The sequence below is a fragment of the Myxine glutinosa genome, chromosome 1 (genome assembly GCF_964187855.1).
Source record: "Myxine glutinosa chromosome 1, kmMyxGlut1.1, whole genome shotgun sequence".
In the NCBI taxonomy this organism is placed as follows: domain Eukaryota; kingdom Metazoa; phylum Chordata; class Myxini; order Myxiniformes; family Myxinidae; genus Myxine; species Myxine glutinosa.
This window is the reverse complement of record NC_136261.1, coordinates 278,884,609-278,901,177: the sequence shown is the minus strand read 5'-3', so window position 1 is coordinate 278,901,177 and position 16,569 is coordinate 278,884,609. Positions and strand designations below refer to the sequence as shown.

The following is a 16,569-nucleotide window of genomic DNA, read 5'->3' as shown; positions in this document are numbered from 1 at the left end:
CCCTTATGGCAATGCACACCTGTAGACACTTAGTTAGGTCCCTAGCGCAACATGAAATAATTCCCTTCCCTGACAGTGACTTTGGAAGAAAACGGACAGGAAACCAGGCCAGGACACCGCCGATGATGGCCGCCGCCGCCTACACCTCCGGCAGGCCTATCCACCTCGAATAGCATGCGCTATGACCATGCTACAGGGAACGAGTGATGGGTTGGCGCAGTAGGCGCGAACCTCCAGCCAACGAGTCGGTGGAGGGCACTGATTGGGTGGCGCGCCAAGGCTGACGTCACCGCGGCAAGGTTATAAAAAGGACGCGCTTGGCTCGGAGAGCGAGAGAACTCGGGCTTGGCTTGGAGCGGTGCTCGGACTTGGACTTGGCTCATAGCGTGCAGTTGCACATGCGCCCTCTCCCCTTTTTGCCATTCTTCTTGGTTCTGAGTTTGTGCTCGTGTTGGAGATCGACCTCGTGTGGAGCTCACTGGCCTGCGTTGGACGCATGGTGCTTTTGGTGCGTTGGACGTGTGGTGCTTGGTGCACGGACCTCGTGAGCGGTGAGAGGCTTGGAGCGGGGCCTGGTGGCACGCGAGCGGGGCCGAGCGGGGCCGTGTTACACTGCAAGACTACGGACAGATAAGACTGCACACTACATTACATTTACATGACACAACGAACGTTTTTCTTTTGGTTATTCATCTTCCTGTGTGGCGTATTTGAAGTTTGGTGTGCGGGAACCCGATTAGGATATTTATTATCGGCGTGCATTTTCTTGTCCTGCTTTTTTCATTTGAATAAATCCTTATATTATTTTTGTACATATATCTGAACGCAGTTTACCGGGTGTTTGATTTTAATAGATAAGGCTGCGGGGCTCTCGCCGTTTCCCTCCATTCCATGCGCTTAGATTTTGGAATACGCTATTGAGCTTCCGCCTCGGGAGTTAAAGCCTTTGTAATCGGCATCCGCAACTCTGGTGTTAATCGGAGTTGCGTGACAATATATTGCCACTAATTTGACATTTATGTGCCTTCTAATTAAGCCTACCCCTATAGGATAGGGGAAAGCTTATAGCTGTTGTCGGGTTTGTTTCTACAATTATTGCCCCCAATTTTTAATGGTACCTCAGTTTCTTAGACCCCATAGGAGTACTAAACCACCATTCATAAAAAAAGAACATATATTCCCTTCCTGCCAGGATTCACGATTTCCGAACTGTATCTCAGTCTCCTGGGATCTTTCACAATGAAATTTTGCAGCAATAATGTGAATACAAAGTGTGAGGTTGACATGTAATTATTTGACCTTGACCTAATTTTAAGGTCATGACCTAATTATAGACATTTTTACATTTTTCCAAATTTGACTAAGGTTTTTCCGATCATAACGAAATTGCCCTCATTAGATACCCTATAGCAAGGCACATTTGCATTTAATTTACATCATACCCCTCTGGGTTAAAGGTCAGGGTCTGGGATGTAAGAGAACGAAACCACCATTTAGGTGTTTCTCCCATTATTTTTTTTCTGCCAATGTACAAGGACTTTCAGAATGAATTTTGCCCCAATAATGGTAACAAAGTAAGCAGGGTTGACATAATTGTTTTGACCTTAACGTATTTTTTAAGGTCAGGAAGCAATCATAGACTTTAACATTTTTCAGTATAACTTGGCTGAGGTTTGTCGGACCGGAATGGAATTGCCCTCTCGAGGTAGCATGGAGCAGGGCTTCCCGTAACCAGGGCCGCGACCCGAACTTGAAACAAGACCAATAGTCTAACAATGGTGTAGCCAGGTTTGTTTGATACTATAGTTGAAGAGAATAGTATGACCTGGGTGGGGATACTGGTTAGCAGTTAGCAAATAATGTAAGTACTAAAACATTTTTGACTTCAGGCATGACCAGCCGGTTCATGAATGACTTGGGTAAAAAAAAAGAAAAAAAAAGCGGCGAATGGCAAACGATGAACCAATAAATTCCACATTCCTGTGCCACCTTCAGTCGAATGTCAGGCATTGATAGCACAATCTCTATATTTTCATTCCAAACAACATCATTCATCATTCCAATCACAAATTAATACTATGGCATTAATATATCAAAATATAATGTTAAATCACGATTGTATTGAGATATCAAACCAGCGAACCGTCATCATCTGTTCACTTCTGGATTTGGGAGCAAGGTCCATGTTGATCACATTTCAAAATCGTAATTGTATTGAGCAATTTCTGATGCATTCTACCTACATTACGACACCCGCCGGGACTCCAAAATGTTCCACAGAAGGTTATTATATTTCCTTTTAGTAAAATATACAACTGTAATGGTTAGTAAACTCGTCCCCCTGTCATGTGACCAGATCATCAGCTCTGATTGGTGTGCGTTTGTGGGGACATGCATACAGACAAACGCTGTTCTAGATGACATTGCCCCATGGGCTTCACCGTAAAAGCCCCTTCAACATCCCGGTTTTTTTAGGGTGGGTTTTCATGTCGAAAGCATTTTCTCCAACAGTTTTTATCGTATGTACCAGTACCAATTGTGTAGCGAGGTGAATGTGATTTTAGATTTTGGCTCATGGACAAACATGTTTGGGAACCACTGGCACAGAGCAAGCTGCATCTACACTTAATTTAGGCCGTACCAATATGGGTTTAAAGGTCAAGGCCAAGTGTGAAAAAAAAAAAAAAACTTTTTTTTTTCATCGCTGAGTTTTGCCAATGCAGATGCTAATTAATCTCAAAGATCACCTGGCCTTCCAAGCTGTTCTTGCATCATAATAGTAGATCCACACTGAAGTTGTGCAATTGATTTTTGATTCTTGTGCTTGACCTTCCTTTTTCGGATTATGACCTAATTTTGACCTAAAATTTTGACCTATGACCTGAAACACCTTTTTGATCATAACTTGAATAATTTTCCACTGATGAGTTTGATGGATAGGTTGTAGATGGGGATGTATTTTCTTAACTTACACTATCCCTAAATGTTGAAGGACAAGGTCATATGGTGGTCTGAAAAAAATATGGCCATCATTGGATTGTGGGCCAAGGACAAGTCATGGGCGATCGCCAGGGGTAAGCTGGGGAAGGCTTACCCTTAGCGATTGCTTTGAGATCGCAGATATCTAGTTACTACTGTTATTAGTCTCGCCCCAAAAGGGATGCAAGACTATTGCATCGTCCCTGACTGTCTGTCTGTTTGTGTGTATCTGCATCTTGTATATTTTCGCTTTCAAAATTATTTTCTCTGCAACCACTTGTCCGATCGATGCAAAACTTTAAACATAAGAAGGACTCCCCATGGGAAAAAAATTTTTTCTAACTCTGATGTCATAGGTCACATGATATGGCAGCCATACTGAATCAAAGGGAAAAAATTGCACATGAATTTCTCCAAAACCGCTCAAGTAAGAAATTGAAGCTTTGCATTTGTCACCAACTCCCCTTGAGGGTATACAGAGTGATAATGATGACGCCATCAGTGAAGTCAAAATTGAAGTTTTCAGCCATAATTGGTTGAATTGAAATCCTGTTCCAAAAAATCTGAGACTTCATATATCTGATTTTTGGCCCGATGTGAGTGAAGAATTAAATTTATGACATTCATAACCCATGCCAAGAAACTATGCGACATAATTGAGTGCATGGATGATACTGTTCTATGAGCCATAATTGTATTGGGTCGCGTGTCGTGTGTTCAGCGTGTTCAGTTCAGTGTACGCGTGTTCAGTTAACGATGGTATTTTTGTTCAGAATGAATGCGCAAGGCGAGACTATGCGCTCTACAAGTGCCGTTCTAGTTCTTGTTTTTTTCCAAATCTCGCCGAATTGTGAATCTAGTAATGCCTTTATGGGTGCAGATTCCAACATGCGGGTTGCTGGGGATGATGACGACCAGGATTTGGCGCTGATCTCCCCTCGACAACAAAGCCCTGTCTTTCCCCAACCAACAAGTAGTAACGCTGATTTGTATGTTACTTTTTTCTTTCCTTGCCCTATTTTCCTATGTGTTTGTACATACTATGGTTGCTGGTGTTCTGCAGTGACAACGAATAAAAGTATTTTCCCATACATATTGATGGACATAATTAATGTACTGTGATCTCACCCATTATAACTTTGGCTTCAAGGTTTGTTGTTGCAAAAATGTGTGTGCAACACACATATTATCTACAGTGGCTTGCAAAAGTATTCACATCTACCAATAATGCTACATTTCTACGAATTATGCAGAAAGAAATTTATTTCTCTTCATAACTGAAGAGATCAAACTAAACACTGTTGTAGATGAAGGAGGTTACATGTCATGAATACCTGGAAAAAAAACCGTGTACAAATCACAATTCACTGGTTGCAAAAGTATTCAGCCCCTTTGGTCAATACTTGGTGGAAGCACCTTTTGCAGCAATGACTGTGATGACTCTTTTATAGGAAGGTCTCAACCAGCTTTGCGCAGTGTGATGATGAAATCTTTGCCCATTCTTCACTTGAAAATTTCTCGTTCTGCCAACTTTTATGGGGATTGTCGATGGACTGCAATCTTCAAGTCTCACCATAAATGTTCAGTTGGGTTCAAGTCAGGACTTTGACTGGGCCACTCAAGAACATTTATTTTCTTCTTATTCCGCCATTCCAGTGCAGCTTTAGCTTTGTATCATTGTCATGCTGAAATGTGTCTCCTATCCAGTTTCACATTCATAGCTGACTCAAACATATTTTCATGAAGGATTCCCCTGTACTTTGCACCGTCCATTGTCCCTTCTGTCCTGACACGCTTGCCAGTCCCTGCTGATGAAAAGCAGCCTCATGACATGATGCTGCCACCACCTTGCTTGACAGTAGGGGTGTTGTTGACTGGGTGGTGTGTAGTGTTATGCTTGCACCAGACATAACGCTTTGACTTTGGACCAAAAGGTTCAATTTTTGTCTTGTCTGACCACAAAATGTGGATGATGAAGTTGATGAAGTTGATGATGATGATGATGATCACTCCTTTTTGCACCGTGATGTAGCATAGGGCTGCCGCAGCAGTTTCCTTGCCTACTGGGCACATCCTGGACAGGTTAGCCGAACCCGAAACAAGAGCAGAACAACTAGCCCCTTGGATTGAAACAAGACAAATGTAAAAAGTTGTCTCTTCACAGAACAAAAAGGGCTGGGAGGGGTTAACTAGTCTGCTTCGAGACAACAGTGCCTCTACCCCCATTTTTGGTAGACTGCCAACCAAGGCTAACGAGCTCAATCCACCCTGGTTTGAAATCGGAGTTGTCCTTCTCCTAAATTATTCACATTTATCTGCATTTTCTAACTTTATCACTTCAGATTAGTTTGCAAAGACTCTATAAAGTTTGATTTGAAATCATCATGAAATAAGCTCAGTTGGCATCAAAATGTGAAAACTTTGGAGGGGGTGAATACTTTTGCAGGCCACTGTAGTTTCTAGGGCGTAGGACAGACTGTGCTTTTGCTTTCCATTTAGTCGTACGTTGTTGTGATGATGAAATTAAGTGGAGAGGGTTTCAAAGTTCATTAATTTTTGCATCTGAAATATGTATTAGCCCTTTGTGTCTTATTTCTTGCTCTTCTATTTGCCTCATTTTTATTTCTCACCACTTAACCACCAGCAGCACCACCATGACAATAGCACCTTACCTCACCACATCAAGCAGGTAGCACCTTACCTCCCACACAATGTACTACTTCAGGTAAAAGTCTCAAACTCAATGGAAAAACACTATGTTTACCGATAGTGATTGCTTTGAACAGATAAATCGTTGGTGGAAGGCTGCTCGCAAGGTAAATTTGCAAAACAAGTTGCTCATCCTGATATCTACTATATAAGAGATCTCTCTGTCTGTCGGTGTCGGTGTCGGTGTGTGTGTGTGTGTGTGTGTGTGTGTGTGTGTGTGTGTGTGTGTGTGTGTGTGTGTGTGTGTGTGTGTGTGTGTGTGTGTGTGTGTGTGTGTGTGTCGCCATTTTTCTCAGAGATGGCTGAACGGATCTTCGTCAAACTTTCAGAGGTTCATCAGTGAGTGCCTGGGAGTGTTTTAGGCCAAAAAAAAAAATTCGTTTTTTGGGATAAAAAGAAAAAAGGCTCGATAGTGCCTAAGCCTTTTTGATTAATGACAGTTATATACAAGTACACATTCACATAAATAAATACAAAACAATCACCAGACATTTGAACACAAATAAATCGAACAATTCCGGAAGTGTACAAAGTTTGGAGTAAGGCTTCTTCTTCTTCCTAATCGGCATCACACTTAACTCAGAAACGTGATGAACGGCACATTCAGCAGCATATATTAAACGAAAAGGTGAAATGATGATTTGACATTTGTGGTGGATTCTGATTTGGATGTAATAATTGCTTTTCCATTATATTTTCCCTCATTTAAAATATTGTTGCGGATCTCCGACGTCGGCTCTCCCCTTATCGAGAGGGGGTTAACCCCCCTGTCTTTTATCTGGCCGACGTGACCCTGGGGGTTATAACGTTCCTTCCGGTCGGTGGTAAATAGGGTTGTTGGTCGAGTTGTAGTCCTATTACCTAAGTACTACCACCGACCGTGAAGCAAGGGAATAGCTCCCGCTCGAATCACGGATATCAGGTGGAAACGCCGAGCGGATAGCGATCCGCGATCCGAGCTGTTAACAATGGCTAACCCGATTATAGCGGTTCCGATCGTGCCACGTTTACCCAATGGAGAAAAGACTAGGACGATCGGATTAAGGAGAAACTAGAAAGAACAGGGCAATTTATTACAAATGTACAAAGAAGAAGAGGAAATGAAAGAATGTACAAGAAAGAAAGAGGAAGGAAAAGTACACAGGGCAGCCTTAGACAGTCTTACTCTATTCCCTGGACACAGGCCCGATCGCTCTCAGATTCGGTCTCAGACTCCAGACTCACACAGGGATGCAGATGGCAGGGTGGAAGGTCCGGCGATGGTGTCCAGGCTCCGGTCCAGCAGCCGAAACCCGACAGGCAGCTCCCTACGTAGTGTAACGCGAGCGGCCAATTATAATGACAGGGGAAGGTAACTTGGGCTATCGGCGTACGTAATTCGTGTACTGGCGCTTTTGTACTGGCGCTACCGGTCTTACTCGCCCCAAGCGCCCCCTCCCCAATGTCCTGCACGCTGCGGTTCTTGGCAATGCGTGCCGCGCGCCCGCCCTTAGTACAGCGGGTTGCCACAGCGCGTCCTTTGTAATACCAATGCTTGGCTTCAGTCTTCGGTAATGAGCGCTGCTCAGTAAGTTCTTATCACAAGCCAACCTCCCAACAAGTCCTTCCAACCACGATAAGTCTTCTGTGCACAGTCCTGTTCAACGAGCGCCGCTGCATAAGTCCTCTCCAGGGGCTTTGTGTTCGCGCTTTATAACCCAAGCCAGCGAACGCTCTCGAAGCCCCAAAACCACGCCTGTCAGGCGATCCCACTCCAGCCCTGGTTGGCTGGTTATGGCTTACTGGCCCCGCCTTGATGGCTGGTTGACGTGGCCGCACCTTCATCCTGGCGCTCCGCTCCCTTTTCGGGCCTTACCTCGTGGCTTTTGGCTGGGTTGAGCGAGCCCAAGGGCAGCGAAGGCTGCTGGCAAAGGAGCGTAACAAATTGGGAGGGGCCATGGGGTGCAGACTGGAGAGCGCTTAATGGCGTCGCTTGGAGGGAGGCTGCCAAATGAACAAAGGGGCCTACTCTTATTTGATTGACGCAACGCAGATGCAACTATTGGAAAATGGCCTTATCTAAACACAAGACTATGAAATAACTGACGTCCTATGGTGACCTATGTGTTGCTTGTGGCCTATCTATGGGGTGCAACCTTTAACCTTTAATGATGTTATATCTAACCCCCGCTCTAGCAGGGAAAATGGCCTTAAAATGCATGTTGTGTGTTGTTGATGTAATATGTGTGGGTTCTCAAAACCGCAACAATATGTTAATGTTTCTTTTTCTCTTGAGCAACGCCTGGTACTCCAGCTATAAACACTTATACGTATACTTTACTCAGTGTACAAATACAAATACAACTTTGGCTGGGGGGTAACATAAGCTATGTGGCCACAGCCTCACGCGGGGGTGTGGGGGACCAGGAGAGGGCCGTAAATTCTCTATGTAAATGCGTGTAGCTCCACCTGGTGATGGTAGCAGAGGGTATTACAATTTCCTTTTTTTTAACCTGGGCAACACTGAGGTTAAAGCACTCTTTGCACAGGTAATTTTTTTTCTCCTTCTCATCCGCCCTCCCCCAAAACGGAAGGGCCTGTCAAAGCCACCCCGCCCCACCCCAAAAGATGTATATGTAGTATATCCCTCCCTCTCCCCTCACGTCTCGCATCCCTCCCCCTTCCACTCCCCCCACTCCCTTCCTCACCCCTCCCTCTCCTGCCTCCTCCCTCTCCCCCCTCCCCCTGCAACGTCGGGTACTCCTGCCAGTGTTAAATAAAGCAATGCACCAGTAGGGAGTAGTTAATGATTACTGGTTTGTGTGTGCAGAGTGGCGGAGCAGAGGAACGAAAGGTGTTACATCTGTGGCTGCTTGGTGGGTCGATCGGCCTATCATGCACATGTAAACCTCTGCCTGCAAGTCAAATCAATGGAGACTTCTCCTGTTACCACACGGCTTTCAAGGAGAAGGATGGTATGTATTGGTAAACCCAGTGATGTTACTGACAGTTATTCACTACCACCATAGGTTCATATGGTGCATTGCGATCGCATATTACTGCTTGTTTTGTGTTCATCCTGTGAGGCCTTTTACCACTCAATGCTATTCATTTCACTGCACTGTGGTGCAGGCCCTACTGTATCATTTACATTTCTATTCTACCATGCAGTACTTTACTGTACGAAGATGGCCACATTATGTCAACACACCTTGAAGTATGATCTAGCACACAAGTTATTGATTTGGAAAATTCCAGATTGCACTTGTGTACGAAGCCGCGTCACTAATGGAGCAGCAGGATAGCTTGATTTATATTATTACTAAGAAGAGTACCGTCCCAAGTGATGGGAAAAGCTAGCAAAAGTACCCATCCCCAGTGACAGGAAAAGTTTAAGTTAATCCATCAATTTAAATATTTCATGGACTAAAGGTCAATCGTGTTACACTCTTGGTTTCGCTCAGAACCAAAATTCTGAGCTACTTATACCGCCCATGCACAATGGTGGTGCAACATAGGATTGCGGAGGTTGGCTTTGTCTAAAAAGAGGGCAAAATATCTTAGCTGTGAAATAAAATTTGGCATATATATATATATAATATGTATTGTTGCGGATCTTGGGTTCGTCGACGTACTAAGGGGGGTTAAGCCCTGCTCCTCCTCGAACTCCGAGTCCACGAGGCCGCCACCCACACTACACTCGTGGTGGACGGATTGCTGTGCAATTCCAGCCGCCGAGTCCGCAGCTGAGCGCGGAAGGGTTAACGGTCACGACCCGAGTACCTTCAACACACGCAGCCGTGAGAACGGGGACTGAACCTCGCACGAGTCACGCTGGTATTTAACTTTATTCCCTTTATTCCCAAAACCGCAACAATATATATATATATATATGTATATGCAGTCACGTGGAAAAGTAAGTACACCCCATGTAAAGTTTTGACTTTTTCAACATATTTCAACATACAGCTATTTGATCTTCATTTCAACAATATTGATAGATAAAGGTGATATAATATAACAAATATCATGAAACATTTACATTTTGTAGTCCATTGTATAATTTAAATAAACATAAATGCAAATTTCGCATGTGGAAAAAGTAAGTACACCCCGACATTTATCACTACTTCAGATACCTAAAATTAGAATCAGGTGCACCAGCTCAGGTGCAAATGATTAGAACATCGTTAGAGAGGATCTTGGAGCAACCTGTCTTATTTAAACCTCAGACATTTCGTTTGGTTTGCTCTTTGTTGTTGAAGTATGCGGCGTCACCGTGCCTAGATCAAAAGAGCTCTCTGAGGCCTTCAGAAAGATGGTTATAGATGCCTACAAGTCTGGGAAGGGATTTAAAAAGATCTCCAAACAATTTGAAATCAATCATTCTGCAGTCCGGAAGATCATCTACAAGTGGAGAAGATTCCAAACAACTGCCCACTTGTTCAGGCCAGGCCGCCCCAGCAAGTTCAGCCCGAGAGCAGACCGCAAGATGCTGAAAGAAGTCTCTAAGAACCCCAGAATGTCATCACGGGACCTACAGGTAGCTCTTGCCACTGTTGATGTCAAAGTGCACGAGTCTACCATTAGAAAGAGGTTGCACAAATTTGATCTACATGGGAGGTGTGCCAGGAGGAAACCTTTGCTGTCCAGAAAGAACATCAGGGCAAGACTAAAGTTTGCCAATGAAGACCTAGGCAAAGACCAGCACTTCTGGAACAGTGCCCTGGACAGATGAGTTAAAGGTAGAGCTATTTGGCCACAGTACCAGAAGACATGCTTGGCGAAAACCAAAGACAGCATTTGACCACAAGAACCTGATGCCAACTGTAAAGCATGGTGGTGGAAATATTATGGTTTGGGGCAGCTTTGCTGCATCAGGGCCTGGGCCGCTCACCATCATAGAATCCACTATGAATTCTTCATTGTACCAGAGGGTGCTTGAGGATAATGTGAGGCCATCTGTCGGAAAGTTGCGCTCAACCGAAGGTGGACCTTGCAACATGACAATGACCCTAAACATACCAGTAAATCCACCAAAGAATGGCTGAAAAGAAAGAAATGGAGGGTTCTAGAATGGCCAAGTCAAAGCCCGGATCTAAATCCCATCGAGATGTTAGTTAGGTCCAAAACTTCAATTCCGTGACCATTTTCTGGCTAGTAAGGTTTGACGATTGATTTGACTTCTATTGACATTTTATAACAAAAATAGCCTCTATGTCCCTCCCAAAAATCCCGGCATTTTTCGCCAGAGGCCCGAATCCAAGATGACCGCCGGCACTATCTTGAAAAATTAAGTTTTGAACCAGAACACCTAGAGTCACGTACAAAGACACTTTTGTGGGTAATTTGACCACGAGGATTCCGAATCTGACATTAGTTTGACATTATGACATTATTTTGACCCAGAAATCCAAGATGGCCACCATCCAGTAGAGCGAAAATGCAACTTTTGTACTTAAACATGTTAAAGAAACTACCTCCATAAGGATATCTTGCAGTAAAGTAATTGATGATTGCATGACAAGTAAACTCATTACACTTCAAAATAAGCTATTTTTAATAGCTGTGACTTGAACAGTTTTCAAATGAAGTAATTAATCAATATGACCTTTAATTATATGATTAGTCCGAATCAGAGCATTCTGCTTCACTAGAATCTGAATCATCAGATTCCGATGAATCTCCCCGCCTTTGTACATCATCATCTCGCTCCTCATTCCCCTCCTGGTTCTCATCTTCCTCCCTCTCTTCAGCTGGCCCTGGTGCAGGTAGATGTGTCGGGAGAGCAGGTTGCGTGTGGCGGACAGGGCGACAGCGACCACCCACCAGCTCCCAGCCATGTCCGAGTGGCGAGGGGTGGTGTTTCTTGGAGGGATGACGCACAAGATATGCCAAGTAGTTTGCTCGGAGGCAGTGTTGGCGTAGGCTGTCTGCATCTGGAGGGAGACGGATAAATGATTTGTTTTTCAGTGTCTTCCACTTTGCTGCACGGGCCTCAGCCATGGTGCTACTCTTTTCGTCGCCATAGATGACATGTCGTGTGAACTGGAAGAGCTCCTCTAGCACCTCCTCCTCAAGGTCAAGGCTATCTCCACACAGCGAGAGCTGCCGTCGAGCCACAGGGCTCTTCGCCACCCGGTCATACACCAACTTCTTACCCTTGCCATAGAAGCCTGAGTTGGCATCACAGCCTGTCATACAGTGCAGCTGCACAATACAGTCTGCCATCTCGTCATTAACCAGGCCATGACATAAGATAGTCTCCTTCTTCCTCTTGATACAGAGCTTTCCGGGCAGCTGCTGCGAGATGACTGCTGCCGCGACATAGGCATCGGTATCAGCGGTATCAATGACACCAGCGCCACTGTAGCCTGATTCACGCAGAACTGCGTAAGTAGAAAAGAGGACAGTATCAGCCTCAGACTGGTCAAAGCTGTAGTTCTCCATTGGTTGCTGGGTTGACAAATTGGTGCAGTGGGAGCCAACAGAGTAGACAATCTCTGCATCAACACTCTCTGCAAGGTCTGTCAGGTAGGTGCATATCAGCTTTTGCATCCGCCCCTTGTTGCTGACGCTACATAGAAGTGTTTTGAATGCTTGGGCAGAAGGGAAGGGGTCATTCAATTTCATGTAGGTGTTGGGTATATGTGCCTTACCCTGTACCCGCAGGTCTCGCTCGTCATCTTTAGTAGAGTATGGTGTGTCATATGGGTCATTCACACAGAAGATACGTTCAGCATCACCATGGCGGGCAAGGATGATGGAAGACACCTTGTGGACATAGTCTGACCACTTGTATGGGGTGCCATGTTGCGTCTGTCGATCCTCTGCTGATGGAGTTGCCATCCTCCAAATCATGCCCATGTCGATGAGAGCGGTGTAGGGTTCCTGCAGATCTACAGATTGCAGAGAGAGTTTCTGGATGAGCTTACTCTTCTGTGTCTTCCTGTATGTTCCGTTGGAGTTGAATAAAGCCACACACTCCTCAACAACACGATGTTCCAGCAACTCAGTGAGGTCCACAAGATGACTGACCTCAACCAGGTTGATCACTGCCTTGAGAGCATTCTGCTCCATTTCAGCAGCTCTCGTTTTGAGTTCCTCCCTGGGCTTCTCCGTGTCTGGCATCTTGGCAAATGTCAAGCGTTTACTCAGAGGGACAGGTGCATGAAGGGAGGTATTCTTACTGAATACCCGCTCCTGCAAGAAGCTGGTCAACTTTTCCTCCCCTGCAGCATGGGCAGAATTGAAGTCCACAACGAGCTCATTAGAGGCAGGCATGGCTGACTGTAGGGTGCGGAGTGTGGGTGAGGATGGGTCGAATGGAAAGGAGTCAAACTCATGTATGCAGGCTACCAGGTCCTGCACGCACTGCTCATCTTCTCGCATTCGTTTTGGGCCACATTCAATGTGCTTCCTCTTGGCTTTTTTTCGGTTGGCCAGGGCATTATGAGCCGCCCGGATCTGGGCTACATTGTTCACATTTCTGGAGTGCACCAGCAGCTGCTTCTCATTCTTGAGGATGGAGAGCCAGCCAGACTTCATTTTGCTGCCCTTGTTCATGGTGCATTCGATCCACATGTCCCAGGCCATGTTGGAGTAGGGGTTGCCTGTGATGGACTGAGCGAAGTCAGTACGAAGGAAGGTGACCTGATCAGCAGGGAGATTTGTCAGCATTGCCCAGAAGTCAGATAGCCACCTCCCATACCTATTGTTGTCGTACGCTACCATCCATGGCAGCATGGCGCGCAGAGAGCTGACGTACTCGTCCCAGTTACAGATATGGACTGCGTGGACATTCTGCATTAGTGCATCTGTCATGGACAGGAAGTCCCTCCAGTAGTCTGCCATGTCACTGGCCTCCACATGGATGAATAAGTTAGTGATAAGGCTGTCCAGGTCAGCATCCTCCTCCAGTGCTGCATGAGCAGCAGCACGGGATTCTTGGGAAAGACTAGTATCTCTCAGAAACTCGAGGTTCTCCCTCGTCTCATCAGCCAGGCAGGGCACGAGCCTCTCCTGCACCAGCTGACTCATGAGTGCCTCATACATAAGCCTCAAGCAACGCAGCCCCCTTTTGTAATGCTTGCCTTTCAGCGCACGATCAACGGAGCCCTCGGCAATAACTCCTGCTGCCACGAGTACATCTCCTAACTCACTCCCGTTGTAGCGCTTGTATATAGCACTCATCATCACACACTGTGTATGGAAGGGACCTAGAAAGGGCACAATGTCATGGTATTTCTTTAGGTTCTCGGCCTTGAGCAGGGTAATGAGGACGTACACGGGATGATCTTCCACTAAGAAGGCGAAAGGCATGTGCTTGGTGGCAATGATGATAGAAAGCTTGTCCATGATGTCATTCACAACTGACTTGTTGGGCGGTTGATTGTAGGACATATGAAAATAAGCCTTGTTCTTCCCTTGCTCCGCATTTAAACCAGCATAAAACCCATTGTATGAAGGGATAGCCTGCTCAGCTGCATCAGGGCGGTCACCATCCACGTCCACACGACCAAGGGCATGAAAAATGCTCCGCTTGCACTGATGCTTTGTACTTGATGAGAACATAGTGGGCTTTGGCCGGATGGGAGGCTCCCCACGTTTTATCATCCTATACGGCTTAACTACCTGCATCTCAGATGCCTTCTCAGTTAGTGCCTGTGACACAGTCTTTGCGTCTGTGATGCGTGTTTGCTCATCCTGGATGTTAGCCTCATAATCCGGTACAAGACGTTCTAGACGCTGCAGAAACATCCAGTTACAGCGGTGTGCAGTACCCCCTCCTGTCAACGTGTCGTTGGTAAAGTCATCATTGTCAATGATACTAATGCTTGGTTCTCCCTCAGCGATCTCATCAGGACAGATCAAACATTGCTCGAGGTCATGCATGGTCCAGAGGTCACGTAGGAGAAGCACGTTCGGGTAGCTGATCCCCATGCCCAGCTTGTAGTAAGAGTCAATAAGCTCCTTGCTGCGAGTCATCCCATGAAGGGTGACGGTGGCATTGATGGCGGTAGTGGTGGGTCGCTTTGTAATGTACTGCGTGATGAGAGAGGTGAGAGAGAGAGTGTGCTGGGAGACAGATCTACCTCCTTCTTCCCCTGCAAAGCAGATAGCAGCTGCACCATGAGAGGCGAGAGCTCTTCCTCCTCTTCTAGCTCCTCGACTCTTGGCGGCCATGGGATGGGTTTGATTGACTTGACATCATCCTTGAGCCGCTTAGCCACATTGTGCACCAGTTGTTCACTGCTAACACCGATGGCGGAGAGTGCTGCTTCAACATATGAACCACCCCCAGATGTGTCATAGACTAGGTCGCTCTGGTTTCTCTGAGGGCGGGAGTGGAAGCCGATCTTGCCCTCAAACTCCCGGGTCAGGATATCTTTGATAAAGGATGACTTGATGCTGGATGTTGAGAAGCCATACCGAGATATGATAGAGCTGTAGTCTTTGAGGAGGCTCTGTAGTGACCTTAGCTCACGTTCCTCAAAGATAACTGTTCTGATGTGGTCAAAGAAGATAGTCTGAGCCTCACGGAGATTGACATTGTGCATGCGTGGGAGTTTGTCATCTTCACTCATTTTCTGGTAACTACGCACATATTTCAACCAGCATTTGTTGTGATATCTGATCTCAATCGCATATGGGTCATCAGCTGCATAATCGATCACACAGTTGATTCTGTCTCGCATGCTCTGATCTTCGAGGACCACCGTGTGACTCTTGAACGTTGCCCATGCATTATCATACGAAATCAGGGACAGCTTTGATTCTGGGTGCTTTGCCGACTCCGGTTTACAGCACCAGACACATTTTGTTTTTTCATGTATCAGCCCTTCTACACTTGATCGCAGCCGCTTGGCAGGTGGAGAAGCAGCCGGGGGGAAAGCCTCAGACATGGACGAAGACTGAGATTGGCATTCCTTGACTTCTCGTTTTTTCTGTCTTGTCTTGGCCTGCTCCAGTTTATTAGCATTCCATAAGGTCAGCCTACATGATTTATGGACACATTGTCTGCCGGGACCATTATCCCAATTGACTGTTGCATAAACGTCTCCGAACTTGTCAAGACCGCTCCATAACAGGGCTTTTTTCTTGAGATTTTCCCAACTCTCAACGGAGGTAACGACATCAGTGGCTTCATTGCAAAGCCCGCCACACTGGAGGACACACGGAACGGTGGACATTCTCTTGACAGCTATCTTCTGAATACTGCGCTTCTCAGTGCCGTCTCATTCGCTCGTATACTCCCTGGAAAGACAGAAATAAGTATATGACATTACACACACAGACAAATAAAAAACAAGAAAATAGCAATTCACTAATCAGGACCTCAATTCCGTGGCCAGTATAGATTTAGCCAAAATAATGTGTTAATTCATGATCATATGTTCTCCCATTTAAAAGTTGCATTTTCGCTCTACTGGATGGTGGCCATCTTGGATTTCTGGGTAAAAATAGTCATAACGTCAAACTAATGTCAGATTCGGAATCCTCGTGGTCAAATTACCCCAAAAAGTGTCTTTGTACGTGATTCTAGGTGTTCTGGTTCAAAACTTAATTTTTCAAGATAGTGCCGGCGGTCATCTTGGATTCGGGCCTCTGGCGAAAAATGCCGGGATTTTTGGGAGGGACATAGAGGCTATTTTTGTTATAAAATGTCAATAGAAGTCAAATCAATCATCAAACCTTACTAGCCAGAAAATGGTCACGGAATTGAAGTTTTGGACCTAACTATGTTGTGGGGGGATTTGAAACGAGCTGTGCATGCAAGAAACCCCTCAAACATCGCACAGCTGAAATAATTCTGCATGGAGGAGTGGGCAAAGATTTCTCCCAGTCTATGTCAGAGACTGGTAGACAGTTATAAGAAATGCCTACTTGAGGTTGTTTCTG

The 16,569-nt window shown here is 45.6% G+C and overlaps 2 protein-coding genes across 7 annotated transcripts in view; one reads left to right on the top strand and one right to left on the bottom strand.

Moving 5' to 3' along the window:
• LOC137437790 (BRCA1-A complex subunit RAP80) overlaps positions 1-16,569 on the top strand; it is a 65,611-nt gene that overhangs the window by 6,985 nt on the left and 42,057 nt on the right. For all 6 annotated transcript variants that reach the window (XR_013621028.1, XM_078766387.1, XM_078766378.1 and 3 more), the window contains exons 3-4: positions 3,860-3,968; positions 8,498-8,642. Coding sequence is in view for 5 of the 6 variants with exons in the window: in XM_078766387.1 (XP_078622513.1) it covers positions 3,860-3,968; positions 8,498-8,642 (254 nt within the window). In the remaining variant the exon portion in view is untranslated. The remainder of the gene's footprint in view (positions 1-3,859; positions 3,969-8,497; positions 8,643-16,569) is intronic.
• Positions 8,823-15,802, bottom strand: LOC144889891 (uncharacterized). Its single transcript, XM_078771099.1, has 3 exons — positions 15,476-15,802; positions 11,952-14,082; positions 8,823-8,845 (listed from the first exon to the last, which is right to left on the bottom strand). The coding sequence occupies exons 1-3, from the start codon at positions 15,497-15,499 to the stop codon at positions 8,823-8,825; spliced, it is 2,178 nt and encodes a 725-aa protein (XP_078627225.1). The 5' UTR covers positions 15,500-15,802.